The 23,865-nt window shown below is 46.4% G+C and overlaps 1 protein-coding gene across 1 annotated transcript in view; it reads left to right on the top strand.

The window, feature by feature from the left end:
- The first annotated feature begins 743 nt into the window (after window positions 1–743).
- The window catches only part of NTN1 (netrin 1), a 188,004-nt gene continuing 164,882 nt past the window's right edge, over window positions 744–23,865 (top strand). The window contains exons 1-2 of the mRNA XM_067715431.1: window positions 744–1,066; window positions 1,524–2,605. Of these exons, the coding sequence (XP_067571532.1) occupies window positions 1,588–2,605 (1,018 nt within the window). The 5' untranslated portion in view covers window positions 744–1,066; window positions 1,524–1,587. The remainder of the gene's footprint in view (window positions 1,067–1,523; window positions 2,606–23,865) is intronic.

The following is a 23,865-nucleotide window of genomic DNA, read 5'->3' as shown; positions in this document are numbered from 1 at the left end:
ACAGCTCCCCGGGCAGGAAAAGGGCAGCTTTCCCGACAGATAGGCCCACCGCACGGTGACAACTGTGGGGAGGGGGGCGGGGGAGCAGCTCTTTCTCTCCGGACCCCAGGGGCTTCGGGCGGGAGGGGTGAGCCAGCGGAGGCTCCATCTTCCTCGGCTCTTCCTTACGATCCTGGGCTGTCTGCCCACGGGGCACGGCCCTGTGCGCGGTGCCGCCGGGGCCATCAGGCGGGGTTAGAGGAAGGCCCGACCCCGGCGCAGCAAAGAAAACAAACACAGATGTGTTTGCCTGGGACCAAGAGGGAGTAAATCGCCCCCTCCCCCCGGCCTCCGCGCTCCCCCGGGCGTGGGGCCGGCGGAAACCTGCGGGGCTCTCCGCGCAGCGCGGGGCCGGGGCGACGCGGACAGACCGCGGCCGGCCCCTCCTCCCTCCGCGGGGTGCACGCCGGGCCCAGCCCCCTCTCCGGGGTTTCCCCGGGCGCTCTCCTTGCTTTCCCTTTGTCTCTGCTTCTCCTTCTCGGGCGCCCCGGTTCTCACCCGCTCGTGTCCTCGCTCTCTCCGGGTCCCGGGCCGCTTCCCTTTAACTTTCTTCTTTCCCGGGGTTAAAACTTTGCGAGCGAACGGGCGGCTGCTCGCCGACGTTATTGGCCGGCGCCCCGCCCGGCGGCCCCGCCCCCCGCCCCCGCGCTCCCCTCCGCCCCCTACTCCTTGCGCGAGTGGCGGCGGCGGCGGCGGCGGAGCCTTCGGGGGCGTGCGTGCGTGTGTGAGTGCGCGCCAGCCAGCGGGAGTGTGTGTGCGCCCCGGGCGCGGGCTGGGCGGCACTCGCACCGCGGCGGGAGCGCCGGGAGCCGGGCGGCCGCGTCGTCACTCGGGCGGGAGAGGCGGCGGCGGCGGCGGCCGGGCCGGGGCTGGGGCAGCGGCGGCCGCGCCGGGCATGGAGCTGGCAAGCCCGCGCTGAGGCAGGGCGCTCCTGCTAGCAGCCAGCGAGAGGCTCTCCGCCGTCCGGCGCGCAGGCTCCCCGGCCGGGGCCGGGCAAACTTTTCTTTCTCTTTTGCCCTCTCCTGAGGTAAAGTCCCGAACGCGGACTCGCCGGCGGGGGTGCGATATGGGACTGCTGAGCGGGACCCCGGGCTGCGGGAGGAGGGGGCTCGGGCCGTGCGGGCTCGGGGGGGCCTACGAGCTGTCCTGCGTCCGAGTTTGGGGTGCTGGCAGGCCGGCCGCGGACGGGCGGACGGGCGCGGGCCGGACCCTCGGGCGGCGTGGAGGCGGCGGCGGGGAAGCCGAGCGATGGCCCGCGGCCCCGGCTCGCCGCCGGCCGGGAAAGAGAGGCGAGGGTGGTGCGGGGTTGGGGCCCCCGGATTCGCCTGCCCCCCCGGGACGCGGGGGAGCGAGGCGGGAGTTCGTTCGGCCGCGGGCTTGGTGCGGGGGAAGCCGGGCACTCGCCCGCGCCCCCGCTTGCCGCCCCGCCGGGGGGTGGAGGGCGCGGGGCGGCCTGGCTGAGCGCGGCTCCTCTCTCTCCGCAGGCGCCTTCTGCGGCGGGCGGACCGACTCCTCGGCGCGGCGGGGCCGGGGCAGGCTGGACGCAGCATGATGCGCGCAGTGTGGGAGGCGCTGGCGGCGCTGGCGGCGGTGGCGTGCCTGGTGGGCGCGGTGCGCGGCGGGCCCGGGCTCAGCATGTTCGCCGGCCAGGCGGCGCAGCCCGACCCCTGCTCGGACGAGAACGGCCACCCGCGCCGCTGCATCCCGGACTTTGTCAACGCGGCCTTCGGCAAGGACGTGCGCGTGTCCAGCACCTGCGGCCGGCCCGCCGGGCGCTACTGCGTGGTGAGCGAGCGCGGCGAGGAGCGGCTGCGCTCCTGCCACCTCTGCAACGCGTCGGACCCCAAGAAGGCGCACCCGCCCGCCTTCCTCACGGATCTGAACAACCCGCACAACCTGACGTGCTGGCAGTCCGAGAACTACCTGCAGTTCCCGCACAACGTCACGCTCACGCTGTCGCTCGGCAAGAAGTTCGAGGTGACTTATGTGAGCCTGCAGTTCTGCTCGCCACGGCCCGAGTCCATGGCCATCTACAAGTCCATGGACTACGGGCGCACGTGGGTGCCCTTCCAGTTCTACTCCACTCAGTGCCGCAAGATGTACAACCGGCCGCACCGTGCGCCCATCACCAAGCAGAACGAGCAGGAGGCCGTGTGCACCGACTCGCACACCGACATGCGCCCGCTCTCGGGCGGCCTCATCGCCTTCAGCACGCTGGACGGGCGGCCCTCGGCGCACGACTTCGACAACTCGCCCGTGCTGCAAGACTGGGTAACGGCCACCGACATCCGCGTGGCCTTCAGCCGCCTGCACACGTTCGGCGACGAGAACGAGGACGACTCAGAGCTGGCGCGCGACTCGTACTTCTACGCCGTGTCCGACCTGCAGGTGGGCGGCCGCTGCAAGTGCAATGGCCACGCGGCCCGCTGCGTGCGCGACCGCGACGACAGCTTGGTGTGCGACTGCAGGCACAACACGGCCGGCCCGGAGTGCGACCGTTGCAAGCCCTTTCACTACGACCGGCCCTGGCAGCGCGCCACAGCCCGTGAGGCCAACGAGTGCGTGGGTGAGTGGGGCACCGCGGGGACGTGGGCGGCGGGCGGGGACCCGGGCGGCTGCTCCCGGGCCTCGCGACCGAAGGTTCCCGAGGATTGCCCGCTTCGTTGATGTGGTGGGATTGGTGGGAGGCGCGTACGTGGAAATCCTGCACCGCGGAGCGCAGAGAGCTGGTCCGCTCGCGCTCGTGGCGCCGGCCGTGGACGCTCGGGTTTGCGTTCACTGCGCTGTGCGAAGCCAAGATGCGGGGAGGGGGCTTTGCAGAAAATTTGCCGACCGGTCCCCCTAACCCCAGATCCAAAGGCACACACACTGTGCCTTCCCCTCAGTTTGGCGGGACCCTGGCGTCCACCTCCGCCCCACCCCCCCTCCCCTAGGGCTGCAGCTGCGCGCGCTGTTGGGGAACCCGGCCCGGTTCCCGGGAAGTTCCAGCTCCACGACCACAAATCCCTTGGGAGATGGCAAAGGGATTTGCAGTTTGGGGCCAATTCGGTACACGGCGACTATCACTCCTGCGTCCTCCATTTGTTTTTTATGGTTTGAAAATAGATATATATTTTTCTTTTGGACAGCCTGTTTGTGTTAGCAAAAGAATGATGTGATTTAAATTAATTACTATCTACAGATTACAAAAGAGAGTTCACTAATTATTTTAAACTAATTCAATCCCGCTCCAAAAAAGAAGTATACCAGATTTTTTTGTTGTTGTTAGCGTCAGGGTTCGGTGAAATTAAACAGTTCCGAATTAACTAAGGGCCCAGATTCTCGATTTCATGGCGTTTCGGTTCCTGAAAGAGAAATCTGACAAAACCGGCACTGGTGGATACTGGTTGGAAATGAGGCTTTAAAAAAAAAAAAAAAGGATCCGTTCTGTTTCTGAATCATACGACTTTGCTGCTGTAGAAGAAACTCTGCGGCATCAGTTTCTCCCCAGGAGGACAAAAAAAAAAAAAAAAAAAGGAGGGGAAAGGTAGTAAGACCATACTCTGCTTTTCCAGCATGAGATGTAAATGCCCAAATCTCATGTTTTATTTTAATGAAAATCATCAACGTCAATCGTCATTATTGTTGGTCAGTACGCCCTTGGGTGTTCATCTTGCGTGGAATATAGATGTTTCCTCCCCCTCCCCCCAGCCCCACACAGCCGGTGTGAGTCTCTTCAATTGCTTCGGCCTCTGAGGCACATTACAAAGTTTGCTGGTCCCCACAAACACACGTTTTGAGGTCTGGTTCTGATTAATTGTGTCATGTTGTTGTCGAATAGTTTGTGCCTCATGACTGTGGATGTAGACTTTTGGAATGGAAAACATGTTTTGGAGAAGCCCGGTCGGCGCTGAGGCCCAGGCAGGCGTCCTGGTCTGAAGAGGGCTGTTCTCCTGTTGCGTGGCGGGGCCTCCATCTTTGCACTCCAAGTGTACGCTTTTGCAGACCTAATTGTCCTTCCCCCTACTTTAAGGGATGGAACTGGTTGCCTGTTGGAAGAGACTTTTCAGGATTCGGTGGCGAGATAGTGGTTACACCCCGGCTTAGTCGTCTTGGAGAATTAAAACTCCTTTGATCTGCTCCATTCCTTCAGAACTGTTGGTTTTTCCCATTTCTTCTCTTTCTTCTCCCCTTTCCTCTTTTCTTTTCTTCCTTTTGTGCGTAAAAACCTTTTATTGAGATTTAAAAGACCTCCCAGGGTTTTGCTATCAGTTTTAGTATGTATGTGCATATGAAAGATAACTTCTCATTGTCACCAGCAGGGTCTGATTGGAAAAAACACAAGTGAATACATCGAGGCAGATAAACTGGCTATGACGGTAGCATTTTACTGGCTTGAAGATTCCTCTTAGCAGGGGTGGTATTGTTCAGATACCACCCACCCCCATCTCTCCCTGTCAGTTTATGTAACCCGCAATTGTTATAACAATGGCCGTGTACTTGAAATAATTTCTATAGTCGAGGATTTTGTCTTTTGACCAAAGCACTAACTCTGTGCACAAATTGGATTGACTGGGTTTTTTTTTTTTTTAAACCAAATTGAGCAATCAACATATTAACTAACGTAATTAGTAAGCCTTTTTGTTCAAAAAGTTTAATTAGGCCTAATAAGTACATAATCTACATGACAAATAATCGGCTAGCAATATTTTCTGGTTTTTACTGAAGTTATTTTAATTCTCAGTAGTTAAAGTATCTTTAAATCTTGCCAATTATTCAGTCATCTCATAAAAGCCAAGCCAATTCAACGATGTTAAAGTTATTTATAGTTTCCTTTTTGAATAGATGTTCTGATACCTTGTAGATATAGCCTCGGGAATGTCAGGTTGACTTCCCATAAAGTCTTAATTGAAGTCTTAGTGATTTTTCCATCATTCCGCAAAAGAGAAAGCCAGCAAAGACAATTTAGAAGTGATTTACAATTAAAGGTCGAGCTTTTTATGAAAAGGCCCTGAAGTGGAGATATGTGAATGAATTAGTATTTGACAGGTGTTCTGAGACACTGCAGGGCACTGTGCTAGGAAAAAGCATTAATGAATCCTTCAAACACTAACTTTTGTACTCTCAGCGGCTCAGATTTTTTTCCCCAACATAATCCCATCTTGTGAATTTCACACTGTTGACATATTAAGTCAAGCTACCCAGATTATTTACAACTAAGGCAAAGTCTATTTTTAATTCTCAAAATGAGTTTTGATTAAAAATGAAGCATTATCACGGTCTTTGCCTTTCTAAAATAAAAAGACATGACATAATAAAGTGGCATCGTTCCCTAGGTTAACCCTCTCATCCCCGCTCCCTCCCCCAGTCCTAAAACTTGGAAAAAAATCGATATTATTATTTGACTAAATGGTTCTACACAGGGCTGAGGTGCTTTCGGTTTACTAAGAAATGCATATATCCTATCGGTTTTCTTTGGTCCAACTTTCTTTTTGGGGTTGTTTCAAGGTTAAGTTCTCTATGGAATAAACATGAACTTTTGTAAGGTCCAATTTTATTTTAAATGCAATTTTGGACTTCTTCCGGAGAAGAAAAAACCCAAAACAATATGAAAGAGAAGACTATGTATAACGTTACGGCCTCGACAGCTCTCCGTGGAATAACTAAATACTTTCTTCCGCCCATATGTATCAGCAGCGTTCACATGCTCTTACACACATGTGCATTTATATTCATTGTGTAAAGAAGCATCCGTGCATGGTGGTGGGGGGTGTACGTTCAAGAGAAAATGCATGAACAGTTTTAAACCACCTGGGTTGCTAGGCCCTTTTACCCCTCTTCCTTTTTTTTTAAAAAAGAGCATCTGAAGACCATATTGTGTTTCATAAATTATTGACATCAGTTTTAATCAGTGTCCCCCTGACGTCGGAGCTGTGTTAGTATTTAGTGCCTGACGAAGCATGCTGTTTAATCTTACTGTGGGGATGTCAGCATGAACCCCTGCCTGGTTTGTGACAGGGTGAGCTTATGAAAACTCGTTTTGCGACTCACTCTATGGCTTGGCGTTGCCCAGCTGAAACCCAAAACCCACACAAAAGACGTCTCTGCAAGATGAGCACCGTGCTGGGCTGGCCTCCTATGGTCATGGGTACCTGCAACATAATGCTCGTAATTGTTTAAACATGGCTTTGGGAAGGGGTTCCCCAGGCTGTAAATGGCCCTGGTGCTCGGGCCTGCCATCATCTTCCCCGGCAGGAGGGAGGTTATATGGGAGGCGTTGCCCTGAGAAATCTAATGCCCCGATAAAGACTCTTGCAAAATCAGAAGGCTAAAGTGATTTGCTGCCCAGTCTGGTACATAGGGATAGATAAGTGAATGCTTTTATAGTCCTAGTAATTATTGTCATAATAATTACATAATGTAATCATAATGCTAATTATGATAAACCCTCAATAATCATAATGTTAATTATGATTAACCCTTGAGGGCTTATTTTTTGCCAAACACTCAGATTAATTTAGTCATTTAATCACTGTGACTATGCTAGTAATAGGCCCTATCATTGTCCTTATTTTACAGAGGAGGAAACCGTAACTGAGAGATATTAAATGGTTTACCCAAAGCCACATAGCTAGTAGGTGGTGCATCTAAGACTCCAGTCAGATGCTTTGTGCTTGGTTTTATTGCATCCTCTGTGCTGCCTCCCCGTAGAACGGATGGATGGATAAATGAACGGCAATTACATGTACAGGCCGACCTCAGAGATATCGCGGGTTCAGTTCCAGACCGCGGCAATAAGGCAAGTCACACGAATCTCTCGGTTTCCCAGTGCCTGTGAAAGCTGTTCACACCATACTGTAGTCTATCAAGTGTGCAATAGCATTATGTCTAAAAGAATGTACGTACCTTAATTAAAAAATACCTCATGGCTAACAAATGCTAACCATCGTCTGAGCCTTCTGAGAGTCACAGTAGTAACGTCAGAAATCACCGATGACAGATCACCATAGCACATATAATAATAATGAAAAAGTTTGAAATATTGCAAAGAATGACCAAAATGTGACACAGAGGTATGAAGTGAGCAAATGCTGTTGCAAAAACAGCGCCAACAGACCTGCTCGAGGCTGGGTTGCCTCACACCTTCAAGTTGTAAGAAACACAATATCTGCGAAGTTCAGTAAAGCAAAGTGCGGTAAAGTGAGGTCTGCCGGTAGAGGAGAATTCGAGGAGACTAGTCAGAACAGCCTGTTACCTAGCAAGCTTGTTACCTCTTGCTAGAATTGGAGGTGTGTTGTATTGCATGACGTTATGTCATATGATATCATATATCATACTCGTATTTATTATGTTCATACATATTTAAATATGAAATTGTATATAAGAAGTCGTCCTTGATTGTAGCCATCAGGCCTAGTGGGAGCTGGGAGTTGTTTGTTTTTTTTTTTGCGGTACACGGGCCTCTCACTGTTGTGGCCTCTCCCGTTGCGGAGCACAGGCTCCGGACGCGCAGGCTTAGCGGCCATGGCTCACGGGCCCAGCCGCTCCGTGGCATGTGGGATCTTCCCAAACCGGGGCACGAACCCGTGTCTCCTGCATCGGCAGGTGGACTCTCAACCACTGCGCCACCAGGGAAGCCTGGAGCTGGGAGTTTTTAGGAATGTAAGTGAAGAGGGTTTAAGCACCTTTGTGTGGGTTCTCAGCGTGCACAGGTGTTGCTTATGGCCAAGTCTTTCTTTTTTTCTTTTCTTTTCTTTTTTTTACTTTTTGGCCGCGCCGAGCAGCATGTGGGATCTTAGTTCCGGACCAGGGATCGAACCTGCACTGGAAGCGTGGAGTCTAAACCACTGGACCTCCAGGGAAGTCCTGGCCAAGTCTTTCTTGATTTCAGGGCCCATGATCTCTCTCAAAGGTGGTGGAACAGAGCTCGTAATCAGAAAATCCTTTCTAAGAAGCCCTTCTCCTTTGTTCCTAGTGTTCAGTATCCTGTTGTTTCTCTGGAACACACTGAAAAAAGTCTAGGAAGTGGCTAGGGAGTGTTGTTGTTAAAGAGGGGGGTTTAGTGGCGTATCCTGGTTGCCGGCGTGGTGCTGGTCGGTGCCGGGCATGTGTGTCAGCGGCACAGGACTATCATTTATCGCTGTTGGCCCCGTGGCGGCTGGAGTGAGGGTCTCTGCTGGGGTCCTCATTAGCACCTGGTGGGCCCGGAGGCTGCTCCCCACTCTACCCAGAGAAGCCAGACAGAGCCGTGTCAACGTGCACCTTCTGGGGTGCGTCTGTGCCTTTCCAAGGCTTTGCCAAGGTCTCCTTTGGCCCTGCCCAGACTTCTCCCTGACTTCCTTCTCCTGTAGAAAAATGAGATCCTCGGAAAAGTATTTGAGACTTTATGGCCAGAGTAAACATTGGAAAGGCAGTGGGTTGAAATTCAGATGTTCCCTGGAAGGAATCCCCTCATTTTCTGCTCACAGCTGGTATCGATATTTCCTTCTTGAGATGAGTTGTGCTTTTCATTAAGTAAATTTTTTGTCTTGGGATTAAACCAACATTGTATTCTTAATAGACTTTTATGTTTACACTTCAAAAGTCCACTGGGTTGTTATTCGTGTTATCTTGATGGCTTCCACAGCGTCTGCTATGCACACTGGCCTCACCAAAATAAATGGCTCTCTAGGGAACTGGATTATAAAACGGTCTTATCTGTCGATGCTCTAGTACGGGTATTTTGTGAGCCAGTATTTTTTTTTTCTCTTCCTTTCAGAAGTGATAATCATACCTTGGGTTTCTGCAGTGCCTTTCATTAGAGGAAGACTGGAGGTCTCGAAGAGCTTTTGAAATGCTCAGGTTTTAAGCCTAATACTTGCAGAGTGGCCTACAGCATTTTGCCTGTCATCTGGAAAGACACACATCAGCCCTTGTGGTCTCCGAAGCCTCGGAAGATGTGGCATCGGTTTGGGCGGCCCAGGAGTTAGAATGCCTGTCCGGGGGGTGTTGGGTTGCATCCTGAAGGCAGACCACAAACCCCTACTAAGTGCCAGGCATCGTACTAGGTGCTTTACATGTGCTTTATGTCAGTGAATCAGATTTCCACGAAGGAAGCCTTTCGAAACCCGATGTCGCTGCCACCAAAGGGCAGTTTTTACACAAACAAAACTGAATGTAGACGGGGTACATCTTGGCTCATTCAGTGGCGCTGTTGCATATACAGAGAGCAAGGGGTATCAGTGGCCCTTGTTTCGAGGGCTGATCACATAAAAGCCGTGTCCTATTGTAACCATCTCCGAGGGATGGTTCCGAACGGTGCCTGAAATCATTGAGCTGCCTGCGACAGTCCTTGGACACAGGGCTACCTGCCTCCACGCTGTCTGCTGTCTTGAGGTTTGATGTGTACAGCACGTGGGGAGTTCAGGATCACATTTCTGTAGTCTTATTTCAAAAATGTAGCTCTCTTATAGACTCGGAATTAGATTTTCATTTGCCTTTGGAACATTATATAATTTATGTGAATTTCCCCTAAGTCAGAAGGCAGAGAGACCCATTCCACTTGTCAGTTCCTTGCCTGTAGAGATAATACTTCCTTCCCATCCCCAGCTCCTGGGAGGCCTTGGCTGGGTGTGTGTTCAGCCCTGACTATATTATTTTGTGCCAGTTCTGCTCTCTGACAGAGAGAAGGGACTGTGGTCATGGGATGGATGAGAAGTGAAATGCCTCTTGTCCGAGCCTTTTCCAACATTTAAGCGCCTGCCCCGAGCCTCCTTTTGCGATGGATGTTTCTATCTGCTGCATCCACTGGCACTCAGAGAACAAGGGAAGATGTCCTCAAGGAGACAGGTGTACCAGTCGTTCAGAAGTAGTGCCAAGGAATGGAGAAGTGTGGTCTGCCTTTGCCTCTGGCGGGGTCATTCCTGGAGATCCTGAGTCTTCTGCCATCAGGGTCATTGTATTAGCTAGAGGTAAGGTCATAATCACGTTGCAGTGCATTTGTGCATATAAAGACGATCCAGAAGAAAGATTTCCTCGTAGGTATGGCAGGCTTCTAGGTTATTTGAAGGGGTGAGTGGTTTTTCAGAGGTCAAAGTAAATTTGTTGGGTGAGAACCTTGAAAGGTAGAAAGTAACACTGAGAGGAACAGAAAGGTCACTATATCAACTGATAATCAATGAATCCTCCCAACCCAGCCTAGAAGGAGGCTCTAGAAGGCTGTCTCTGTGGGGCATTCAGGACTAGCCCATGTAAGATGTGCGAGGTATCAGCCTTCTGTGCAGGTGGTCCAGTTTTAGTTGAGGGCCCATTCATGCCCCTTCCTGGCTGGTGCTGTGGCTAGATTTTCTAAATTTTCCCTGGTCCTTTACCGCCTCCAGATAAGAGAGATTTTTGGTTGTCATGTCCAATTTTTCACACATTCCAGAGGCTCCACACCAAAGTTAGACCATCTGTAGGACCGCAGGCACCTTTAAAGGGGCTGGGTTTGAATAAATGAGTGTTAGGTAACAAGGAAATAAGGTAGATTCTCTTTTAGTTTCCTGAGCACCAGTATGTTGCATTACGTCCCATATTTGATGGAACATCCCAAAGGGATGGACACTTCCCACTGCCTGATTATGGTGGTTGCGGCTTCTGATTTCATCTGTTCCTGCTTGGAGTGGCTGTGGTGAGTACTTGGCAAACGCATCACCCCTTTCCAATTCTGAAACCAGGGCAGACATCACTAATCAATCACAGCACTCTTTTCTCCTAAGTCCAGAAATGGTCTTAGGGTATTAGACTCCTTTTCAATATAATACCTTAGGCAGCTGTTACTCCTTAGAGTTAGCCTAGGAGATAAAAACTAAGACAGTTTTGGTCCCGGGAGACCTTTCCCTGCTCCCCCAGCCTGCAGGCAGAGAAGTACACTGTAAGTAGACGTTTCTGGAGCAATCAGTGGTCAGGTGACTCTGTTGGGTCTGGGGATGTAAAGCAGTGGGAAGTGATGCCCTCCCCGCAGGTGGGATGCAGCCTCATCGGGCCTGAGGCTCTTCCCACCCTAGAAGTCGGGCCCTGGACCCCACACCAGGTCTGCGTGGCATCGGGAGACAGAACTCTACACAGGCAAGGACTCTGCTTACATTTGGGCTGACACAGAAAGTGCTGAACGATAACAGCGCCAGTCCCGGCATGAAAAAGGAAACACATTGTGTTTACAGATACGGAGCTTGGCCTCCGAAACGAGAAAGTACCTTTGGATCGGGTGCCCCAGGGCAGGGCTGTTGGACGGCGGCCCCCCTGCTTTGAGTCCTGCGGCCAACGCGTTTCCTCTCTCCGCAGCCAGACCTCAGAGGTGGGCAGGTCGATCGAAGCCAACTCTTTCTTCCCAGACCCAGCCCTGTCTCACTCCACAGCTCAGAGCTGGGGAGAATTCATTGTGAGAAAGTGCTCGACCTGCCCAGCTACCACGAGGAAGGAAATTGCTTCTCACTCCAATCCACAGAAACCCATGGGGCTTAAACCAGGAGTGGGGGCAGATCTGCCATCATTGCTACCCAGACATGCCAGGGGAGAATGGGACTGGACATCCTCTGTATTTCTCACCCCAGTTTGTTGTTGGAACCGAGGTGAGGGAGCTGTTTCTTGTTTTATCTGATTGTATTTGTTTTTTGTATTTTGGCCACGCCGTGCGGCATGCGGGATGGTTCCCCAACCAGGGATCAAACCTGGGCCTCCGCAGTGGAAGTGCCGAATCTTAAGCACTAGGCCGCCAGGGAATTCCCTGTTTCTTGTTTTAAATCGAAGGTGTCTGCGGAAGAATGTGACCCACGTTGAAGTGGAAAGCAAGCTCTGATTTTCCTGCTGCATAGAAATGGTTCAGTTCTAAAATCAAGATCAGAGAGCACAGCGTTCTACTGAATAATATATGAAATACCAAGATGTGTGTATTAGGCGCTATGGTTGAGAGAACCCACCTCCAGCTTCAGACTGCTTGGGTTGAAGTCCTGGCTCCACCCTTGCAGTGCGACCTTGGGCGTGTTATTGAAGTTCTCAGTGCTTTCAATGCCTTCTGTGCCCTGGGGGGCTCCACTGAAGACCACGCTGGTATATGGGGTACAGTGCCGAGTGAGAGGGGCCCTTGCATTGTGTTAGGGAGGGGGCTCAGAAGAGGGCCATAAGAAGGAGACCCCCGAGGCAGGGTGCTCCTTCTAGACTAGGGGCTTTCTTTTTTCTTTTTACTTTAAAAAATTTTTTTTTAATTGAAGCATAGTTGCTATACAATATTATATAAGTTACAGGTGTACGTATAGTGAGTCACAATTTTAAAGGTTATATTCCATTTGTAGTTATTATAAAATACTGGCTATGTTCCCCATGTCGTACAAGATATCCTTGTAGCTTATTTTATAACTAATAATATGTACCTCTTAATCCCTCACCTCCAAATTGCCCCTCCCCTTCCCTCTCCCCACTGGTAACCACTAGTTTGTTCTCTATATCTGTGAGTCTGCTTCTTATTTGTTTTGTTTCGTTATATTCACTAGTTGGTTGTATTTTTGTAGATTCCACATATAAGGGATCTCATACAGTATTTGTCTTTCTCTGTCTGGCTTATTTCACTTAGCACGATGCCCTCCAAGTCCATCCATGTTGCTGCAAATGGCAAAATTTCATTCTTTTCTATGGCTGAGTAATATTCCATTGTATGTATACATATATTTATTCATCTATCTGGTGATGGACACTTAGGTTGCTTCCATACCTTGGCAATTGTAAATAATGCTGCTATGAGCATTGGGGTGCGTGTATCTTTTCAAATTAGTGTTTTTGGGTTTTTTGGATATATACCCGGGAGTGGCGTTCCTGGGTTATAGGGTAGTTCTACTTTTAGTTTTTTGAGAAACCTCTATACTGTGTTCTACAGTGACTGCACCAATTTACATTCCCACCAACAGTGTACAAGGGTTTCCTTTTCTCCACATCCTCGCCGACACTTGTTATTTGTGTTCTTTTTGATGATAACCATTCTGGCAGGTGTGAGGCGATAGCTCATTGTGGTTCTGATTTCCATTTCCCCGATGACTAGCGCCGTTGAGCATCTTTTCACGTACCTGTTGGCCACCTGCATTTCCTCTTTGGAAAAATTAGACTTGGGGCTTTTTATCAGCACCCTCACTACTGCCATGCTCTGTTCGAAACATTCTGCAAATATTATCTTGTTTAGTCCTCATAACAGCCTTATGAGGTGGGTTCTGTTATGAGTATAATTAAGTCAGTTTCTTCACTGAAGTGTAACGTAATGTACAGAAAAGCACACGAATGCTTAGTGCACAGCTCAGAACTGTTCATGATGGTAGACACACCTGCATAACCAGCACCCCAGATGCTGCCGAGGGCCCCTCCAGTCACCACGCCCCTTACCCACCATGCGTTGAATTGACTGTTTTTGAACTTCACGTAAATGGAATCATATCCTGGCGGCTTAGGCTCAAGTAGTACGTTTGTGGTATTTATCCGTGGGTGGTAGTAGTTTTATTCGTTTTCATTGCTATGCTGTAGTGTTCCGTGATACCCATGGATAAATTTATTTATTTGTTCCATTTACGGTGGACGTTTGGGTTGTTTCCACATTTTAGCTGTTAAAAATAGTGCTGCCGTGGCTGTACTTACCCATGTCTTTTGATGCCTATTTGAATGCATTTCTGTTGGGGATGTGTCTAGAAGTGGAATCTCGTGCCCTAGGGTAGGTATCCGTTCAGCTCTAGTACATTGTGTTTATCCGTTGGTCACACGTTTTGTAGAAAGCGGTCGTACACGTTTACATTTATGCACCATTTTGCAGGTGAAAAAATGGGGCACGCACAGGGTACAGGCCTCGCCCAGGGTCTCACAGCCGGCAGTGGTGGAGTTGGGGTTCGAATCTAGGCAGTGTGGTTCTGGCGTCTTGTTTTCCACCACTGTGCCTGACTGCCTGTCTCTTTCACCTGTATGTACCCTGTCAAGGAAAACCGTTAATACTGGGGGCAAAGGTGACTTTGGGCCAGTCCCTTCACTTGTCTGGGCCTTGGTTTTCTCTTCTGTAAAATGAGGGCTTGGGCCACAAAGACCATCTTGAGCACTCACATTTCTGTGCGCCAGTGGACGCACCTCCTTCCTGAGGACTTTTCCCAGCTACGTGACCCACCCCTTCCATTCCCATCTTCACCAGAGGCAGCTCTACAGTGTGAGCGATGTTATTTCCCACCACCTCCATTCCACTGGGGTGCCCTCAGGAGACCGCGCAGGCTCTGATTGGAGGACTCACTTGGACCTGCCCTTCAGGACTTCCTGGAATTTCCAGGAAGGGGGAGGGGGAGACATGGGACCTTTGTTCCATCTTTGCCCTCTGGCATGTCAGCCACCCAGCCTTCTCTCTTCAGTCGCGCGTGTTCAGCTGAATGAACGTTCACAAAATCAACTCACTTGTGTAACTAGCGCAGCCGTCAAGAAATAAGATATTTCCAGAAGGCCTCGTCATGCCTTTCACGCCACCACCGCATTGTGTAGCCACCATCTTGACTGCTAACACCATAGATTTCGTTTTGCCTGTTCTCGAACGTCACATCCGTGAAATCAGACTGTGTGTTTTCTTCACTACCTGGCTTCTTTTGCTCAGCAGTATTTCCTCGTAAGTAGTCGTAATCATAACTTATCCTCTGGTCCTTTTTAGTTTGATGGGTGAGCGCAGTTTCTTGGAGGTACTGATCCTTCTGCTTGTTCAGCCTGCGCACCTTTGCTCATGGTGAATGACTTTCCTCATGTGTTTGGCACTGACGGTGAGCTTTTCTTTATCTGGGATTTTGTGGAATTCCCACGGGTCTTAGTTCTGGAAATGTCCCTTCTGAGTGATTTCGCATTTGATTTTGCCAGACATCCTGGAGGTATCATTGGCTTGGGACCGCTTTTTCCATTAATTAATTATCTTAGAAATTCCTCTATCAAATGAGGAGTATGTATTTTGATTCCAATCATTTTCAGACCTGGGGTTTCACTTTCTCACTGAAGACTCTTTCTCCCTTTACTCAGGAGTTTTGAGGGGACTTCCCCGGTGGTCCAGTTGTTAAGAAGCCGCCTTCCAATGCATGGGATGTAGGTTTGATCCCTGGTCGGGGAACTAAGATCCCACATGCCACAGGGCAGCTAAGCCCGTGCACCACAACTAGAGAAGCCTGTGTGCTGCAGTGAAGATCCCGCGTGCCGCAACTAAGACCCGACACAGCCAAAAAAAAAAAAAAAAAAAAAAGTTTTGGGTAGAGACACACTTGTGCTGTCCGATTTTTAGTCCCCTTTTCACTTAGGGTGCATTTGGAAGGTCCAGGCTTTGGCCACCTGGATTACTGACCCCAACGGGTCTCCCTGCCTCTATCCTTGTACCCCAAGCTCTTACTGGTAGTTCCCTCTGCCCAGATATCCCAATGGATGGCTTCCCTGACTCCTTCAAATCCTTGGTCAGCTGTCATTCCTCAGTGCAGCCTGACTATCCTATTTAATGATCCTAAAATAGCCCCCTCATCCGTGTCTGTCTCTTTCAAACACACACACACTCACAAACACGCACACTTATACTTCTCGTCACCTTTATCCTGCGCTACTTTCTCCTTTCTTCCCCCCACAATGCTTATATCCTTCTGGCATACTATGGGGTTGGCCAAAAAGTGTGTTTGGTTTTGTCCGTAAGATCTTACGAAAAACCCAAACGAACTTCTTGGCCAGCCCAATATTTGATTTAGTTATATATTGTGTTTATTAACTATCTTCGCATCCTGCCACTTGCTCTGTTCTAAGGCACTTGTTAATTTACATAAGGGCAGGAATCCTTGTCTCTTGTTCACAGGGAGCCTAGCATATAGTAGGTGCTCATTAAATACGGTGAAGAAAAAGAATGCAAGGCCTCCTTTCTAACTCCTGGCCTTTTAAGACCCAAGGTCTCATCTCATGTGTGCAGATGTTAAAAACGCAAGGCCAAAGCCATTAAGGCCTGTCTCCAGGTCTGATAGCCAGTCTTCCTTTCCCCTTCTCTCTCTCCTCCTTCCCTTCCCTCCTTACTCACAAACACCCCATGGTTTCTCCAGCACTTGGGGATTTCCTTTTATTGCTTGTGAGATATACCATGCATTACATATTCTTAAAAATTATTTTCATCTAGTATTTCTGCAGTGGTTGGGCGTCTGCATTAGCTCAGTATACCTTGTTGCCAGAACTCAAAGTCCTATCTTTTAATCTTCGTCCACCTAGAATTAATTGTGACATATGGTGTGAGGTAAGGATCCCTTTTTTTCCAGCAAACATTTAGCCAGTTATTCAATGACAGTTGCTGAAAAAAAATTATTCTCAGCCATTTGAGATGCCATATTATTAAATGCTTAAGTATTATATAAACTTGGATCTATTTTCTAGATTTCCCATTTTGTTTCACTGATCTCTTTTCCTTCCACTGCCTATCTGTTTGGATAGTGCATTTCATTTCTGGTGGGCTCAGCATTTACTCATTTATTCTTTTTCATTTGTTCTTTTTGGTTATTCTCGTTGCTGTTCGTATGTATTTACGTATGTATGCATGCATGTATAGGCTTTAGATGAGTTTATCAAGTTTCAATACAGACGCCATTGCTAATTTGGTGGCACTGTAGTTAAAATGAAGTTGGTGATAGTTGATAACTTTTTTTTTTTTTGCCACACCGCATGGCATGCAGGATCTTAGTTCCCTGACCAGGGATCGAACCCGTGCCCCCTGCAGTGCAAGCACGGAGTCTTAACCGCTGGACCACCGGGGAAGTCCCTACATTTTAAAAATTGTAACCGTAATCAACATGACTGTTGTACTTAATGATTTCGTTATTTAAATGTCTCCATTAGGGTTGTTAGGATGCCAAAAGGGTAGGATGTTAAGTCTAAATAAAATCATAGATTGACTCTCTGCTGGATAAATTTTTAAAACAGTATTAGTTGAAATTCAATAAATTGCACATATTTAAGGAATGTAGTTTGGAAAGTTTGACATATGTATTTACCTATGAAACCATAACCACAATGAAGATAAAGAACGTATCCACCAGCCTCAAGTATTTCCTAATGCTCCTGGGTAATTCCTTGCATACCTCCTGCTGTTTCCGTCACTGTGCTTTCTATCATTTTATATTAGTTTGCTTTTTCTAGAGTTTTATATAAATGGACTAATACGGTATGTATTTTTTTTGGTCTGGTTTTCCTCAGTTTTCAGGATTATTTTGAGACTTATCCATGATGTTACGTACCTCAATAGTTCACTCCTTTTTTCTGCTGGATAGTAGTCCATTGTATGGAAATACCAAAACTCATCTATTCATCTGCTGATAGACATTGGGTTGTTTGCAGTTTTTGGCTTTTACAGGGAAATTAGCAGCTGTGAACATTCTTGTACACATTTTTGTATGGACATATGCTTTCATCTCTCTTGAGTAAGTCCCTAGGAGCAGAATGACTGTGTGATATGGTAATGGATGTTTAACTTTTTTTTTTTTTTTTTTTGCGTTACGCGGGCCTCTCACTGTTGTGGCCTCTCCCGTTGCGGAGCACAGGCTCCAGATGCGCAGGCTCAGCGGCCATGGCTCACGGGCCCAGCCGCTCTGTGGCATGTGGGATCTTCCCGGACCGGGGCACGAACCCGTGTCCCCTGCATCGGCAGGCGGACTCTCAACCACTGCGCCACCATGGAAGCCCGGATGTTTCAGGGAAGCCCGGATGTTTAACTTTTTAAGAAGCGGTCAAACTGTTTTCCAAAATGGTCGCACCACTCTACATTCATACCAGCAGTGTGTGAGCATTCCAGTGTCTCCAACTCCAGGTCCTCACCAGCATGTGATATGGTCAGTCTTTTTAAATTTTAGCCGTCTCAGTGGTTATAGAGTAGATGACCTTTACAATTTTAAGTCTTACAATCCAGAAGCATTGAACATTTTCATTTTTTCATGTCTTCTTTTATGCCTTTCTGTAGCGTATATACATTTATTTATATTAGCCTTATACTTTTTAACAGAAAATTTATTTCTGTGTATTTATAATTTTTATTACTATTATGAAAGGCCTTTTTTTTTCCTTCCTCATTTTATTTTCTAACGATATTGCTGACATATAGGAAAGTTGTTGATTTTTATATAAATATTTTGCAACCTGCAATTTTACTGAACTCTTTTAAAATGAATTCTCATAGTTTTTCCATGAATTCTCTTCTCAAATTTCTTTCATATTCAGTTATAGCCCACAAATCATGAATATTTTAGCTCTTGTTTCCACTGCTTGGACTTTTATTTTTCTTGTTTTACTGCATTGGATAGAACTTCAAAGTAATGGTATATGATGATGGTAAGATACACCCTTGTGTTGATCCTGACTTGAGTGAGAATGTTTCTAGAGTTTCATCATTAAGTATGTTGTTTGTTACTAGTTTCAGATAGATCTTTATTGTGCTCAAAGGAATGACCTCTATTCTTGGTTTACTGGGAGGTTTGCTCCTTTTTGTTGTTGTTGTTTTTTTTTTTTTTTTGCGGTACGCGGGCCTCTCACTGTTGTGGCCTCTCCCGTTGCGGAGCACAGGCTCTGGACGCTCAGGCTCGGAGGCCATGGCTCACAGGCCCAGCCGCTCTGCGGCATGTGGGATCTTCCCGGACCGGGGCACGAACCCGTGTCCCCTGCATTGGCAGGCGGACTCTCAACCACTGCGCACCAGGGAAACCCCTTTTTGTTGTTTTAAATCAAGAATATGTGGAATGTTAACCCTTTAGATATCAATCAAAATGATCATATAATATTTCTCCTTCATTATATTAAATAATGAATTACATTAATTGTTTTATAAAATTTTTAATAGCTTTATTGAAATATAATTTCCATACTATACAAGTCACCCATTTTAACGCATACAATTCAGTGGTTTTTAGTGTGTTTATAAAGTGGTGCAACCATCACTAAAATTAATCCCAGAGCATTTTTGTCATCACCAGAAGAAACCTTGTACCCATAGCAGTCACTTGTACCCATAGCAGTACTTGTACCCATAGCAGTCACCCTCCCTCTTACCACTGTCCCAGCCCTAAGCGACCACTAATCTACTTTTGATCCCTATGGATTTGTCTATTCTGTACATTTCATATAAATAGAATCACACAATATGTGGCCTTTTGTGACTCACTGATTTCAGCTAGCATGATGTTTTCATGGTTCATCCATGTTATAGCATGTGTCAGTACTTCATTCCTTTTTATGGCTGAATAATATTTCAGTGTATAGACATGCCACATTTTATTTATTCATTCTTCAGTTAGTGGACATTTGGATTGTTTCCACCTTTTGGCTACTAGGAATAATGCTCCTACGAACATTGATGTACAGGTTTTTGTATGAACATGCGTTTTCATTTCTCTTATGTATGTACGTAGGAGTGGAAATGCTGGGTCATATGGTAACTCTATATTTAACTTTTGAAGGAACTGCCAGACTGTTTACCAAAGCAGCTATTCCATTTTACATTCTTACCTGTAATGTATGAAGATTCCAATTTCCCCACACCCTCATCTATACTTATACTCTTTCTTTTTGATGATAGCTGTTCTTGTGAGTGTGAGGTGCTATCTCATTGTGGTTTTGTGATTTTCTAAATTGGAACTATTCTAGCATTCGTGGAATAAAGTTTATTTGGTTATATATTATTCTTTGCTAATATTTTATTTTTGATTTTTGTATCTGTTCAAAAGTGTAATTTGTCTGAACTTTTTTCTCCGTATATTGCCTCTTGTATCAGGGCTGTTCTGACCTCATAAAATGAAGTGAGAAGTTTCTATTCTCTTCTATGCTGTGGTATCATTTAAGTAGCGTGAGAAATAACTGTTCCTTGAAGATTTGCTAGAATTAGCCCATCTGGGCCCTGTGCCATTTTTGGAAAGAGTTATTTGATAACCATTTCAGTTTCTTCCATGCTTATGTTTATTCAGGAATTTTTCAACTGCTTTCTGAGTCAAATCTGGTAATTTATTTTCCAAGAAAATGATGATTTACCCAGATTTTCATTTTTTAAGCATAGTTGTATATAGTAATCACTAAAAATGTTTTTTAAAACTTTCATATATGGCTATGTCACCGTTCTAATTTCTAACAATGAAATATTCTCACTCTCTCTTTGCCTAGATTTCTTGGTTTGTTTGACATTTTTGAAAATGATGATAATAATACCTGATAATATCTGTTGAACACTCACTGTGTGCCAGGCCCTGTGCTGAGTACTTTGTATGCACTGTCTAATGTTCAGAATCTTGACAACTTTGTGAGTTGAGTACTGTTATTCACATTTACAGGTGGTTAAGAAGTTCAGACATTTAACGTGCCTGATGTCACACAGTTACAAAGCCCAGAGTTGTAATTCAAACAGGATCTCTCTATTCTCAGTCAGAGCTCTTATATGCTATTTTAGTGTGCCACTTACTTATTAATGTTTTTTTTTTTTTTGTGGTACGCGGGCCTCTCACTGTTGTGGCCTCTCCCGTTGCGGAGCACAGGCTCCGGACGCGCAGGCTCAGCGGCCATGGCTCACGGGCCCAGCCGCTCCGCGGCATGTGGGATCCTCCCGGACCGGGGCACGAACCCGTGTCCCCTGCATCGGCAGGCGGACTCTCAACCACTGCGCCACCAGGGAAGCCCTAATGGTTTTTTTTAATTGTTTCTAATTTCTGTTTTATCTTTATTAATTTCTTATTTAGGCTTTTGTGGTCCTACTAATATTTTTAGTTGAATGCTCAGTTCAACTAATATCATTATTTTCTCATTCCTATTTAGCAGTACAACAATTTAGGCAATGACTTTTCATTTCTATAGTAGCTTTGACCACTTACCCTTGGTTTTGATTTGTACTGCTCTCATTGTCACTATTTTTCCAGTGACTGTGTCATTGTAGTTGTGATACTCTTTTTGTTTCTGGAGTTATTTATGAATTGGCTTTTCATTTCCAGGGTATTAAGTCCTCAAAATATATATTTTGTTATTAATGTCCAATTTCATTTTATTGTAACGAATACAATTTTTGTTTTGTTTCATTTTTAAATAATCTCATGTGTGTACCTGAGGTCCCTTCTGTTCCTGTTCCATGGGAACTGGAAGAGAACTCTGTTTTTAGGGTACAGAGTTCAATATATTTATTAAAATCCATCTTACTGATTATATTCTTCAGATACTCTGTATCCTTGTTTTATTTTTGCCTACTTGGAGCAAAAAGCCAATATTAGTGGGAGACTGACATACCACCCTAAGCGTTTAACAAATTAAGTGACAAAGTCATCCAACCTTTTAAAAATTAAGAGGTGGGCGAAGCCATATAAGGCTTTGAACACAAAGTAAAAGCAGGGGTCACAAAATAGTGTCTGAAATGTAGAGTTCTGAGCAGAATGCATTAGTAAGTTAAAGCTGGTTGTTCTATACTGATACCAGAAAAACTGCACCATATCATTGAACTTGAATGGAAATCACCTGGGCCTTGGTTTCGGTGGTGAAAAGAGATGATTTTTCAGCAGATGATTCCTAGTCTCCTCCAGCACTCTCATTCCATGAGGACGGTTTGGGGTTCCCTCCTAAGTGGCGTCAGGAAGGGAATTAACCGGGAGTTAATGACTTGAAGCAAAGAATAGAACAGGATGATTCCTAGTTGAGACTGGAGCAGTTTGAGCTGACAGCTGGGGCTGGGTTTATTGCTTTGGCTTATTCCTGTCTTTACAGGAGCATCTGCCTCATTGCCTCTTGGCCTGGCAAAGGAGATGTGCTAAAATAGAAATCAGTCTGCAAGGACAAGATGGTGAGGCCACAAGGACTCCCTGACATGGGGTGCCACCTCCTGTAATGAAATATGACCCTGATGGCTGGGTTTGGCTCTGGAATATGCCCCCTTCCCCCACCCCCGGGAGCTCTCAGCTCTTGGAAAGAGCATTTCCATAGACAGCTACCTGCAGGAAACGGGCAGGTTACCCAGCTCCATGCCTGCTTCTGTGTCCCCTCATCCTCTAGCCAAGAGATGATTAATTCATTGAACAAAGAGGGGAAGGTGAGGAGAGGCATGTGTTTCACAGGATACCAGGACCATGAGAAAGGCTGAAAATTAATGAGTTAAGTATCTAATTTAAGAAGTTAGGGAAAAATGAACAGAATAAGCCAGAACAAAGTGGGGGTGGGGAGGAGATTAAAAACAAGAGCAGAAGTCAATGAACTAGAAAACAGATATTCAACAGAGAGAACCAAAGCCAAAAGTTGGTTGTTTGGGAAGACTCATAAAATAAACAAATATCTGGAAAGATTGGTAGAGGGAAAAAAGAGAGAAGGCACAAATAAACAACATTAGGAATGAAAAAGAGGCATAACTAGAGATCTGGGAGAGACAAAACAAATAAGGTAATAACTATGAACAACTTTATGCTAACACATTTTAAAAGTATAACCTCTAGCATCTTGATCCAAACCCTTGGAGCATTTCTCATAGAATTGTAACTAGACGACCTGCATCACAGTCTTCTATGGAACCAAATCAAAAACAGAAAAAATAGACTTCATCAGAATTTGAAAGCTGTGCTTCGAAGGACACCATCAGGAAAATGAAAAGACAGCCCACAGTATGGGAGAAAATATTTGCAAATCAACTATCTGAAAGGGTCCAGAATATATAAAGAGTATCATATATAAAGAAATCTTAGAGCTCAACAACAAAAAGGCAAAATAAATTTAAAAACAGGCAAAGCACTTGAATAGCTATTTCTCCAAAGAAGATATACATACACACGGCCAATAAGCACATGAAAAGATGTCAGCATCATTGGCCATCAGAGAAATATAAATCGGTACCACTTCACACCCACTTGGGTGGCTAGAATCAAAAGAATAATAACAAGTGTTGAAAAGAATGTGAAGAAATTGGAACTCTCACGCATACACTGCTGGTGGGAATGTAAAGTGATGTAGCTGCATTAGAAAATAGTTCCTGAAAAGGTTAAACATGTGAGTTACCACACAACCCAGCAATTCCACTCCTAGGTATATACTCAAGAGAAATAAAAATACGGATCCACACAAAAGACAGTACACAGATGTTCATAGCAGCATTATTCATAATAGCCAAAAAGTGGAAACAACCCAAATATCTATCAACTGATGAATGGATAAAGTTTGGTGTACCCATACAAAGCAATATTACTCAGCCATGTGAAGGAATGGAGTACTGATACATGCTTAAACATGGATATACCTTGAAAACGTCATGATAATTGAAAGCCAGTCATAGAAGACCACATACTGTATGATTCTCCTTATATGAAATGTCCAGGATAAGCAAATCCATATAGGAAGCAGATTCGTGGTTGCCAGAGATTGAAGGGAGGGGTGAGTGGGGAGTTAAATGGGTGTGGGGTTCTTGTTGGGGTGATGAAAATGTTCTAGAATTAGATAATGGTGATGTACAACCTTGTGAATTGTCCACTTTGAAAGGGTAAATTGTATGGTATGGGAATGATATTTTTATTAAAAAAAAACTTGTGTGGAGTGGGAAATGTTTATTAAAGTGTGTATTTCCAAGCATTTCCCTGGATTAATGAAGTCACATCTCTGGGTGTAGGGTCTAGAAGTATGCAGTACTTTAGATGCAACCAGTGCACAGAGAGGTTGAAGAGTCACTGTCCGCTTTTACTTTTAGTAGAATTCCCATTAATAAATGTAAAAAGGAGTGATGGAAATAGAAAATCACTCCTTGGGGAAAAAATCCCTGTAATAGTCATAGAGAATCCCGATGTCTGCTACAGTTACTGAGTGAAAGTATGTTGAGACATAGAAAATTTACATAGTGTC

This window comes from Pseudorca crassidens, chromosome 19 (assembly GCF_039906515.1).
Source record: "Pseudorca crassidens isolate mPseCra1 chromosome 19, mPseCra1.hap1, whole genome shotgun sequence".
Classification (NCBI taxonomy): domain Eukaryota; kingdom Metazoa; phylum Chordata; class Mammalia; order Artiodactyla; family Delphinidae; genus Pseudorca; species Pseudorca crassidens.
Note: the sequence above shows the minus strand (reverse complement) of the source record. Positions and strands in the feature narration are given on the sequence as shown.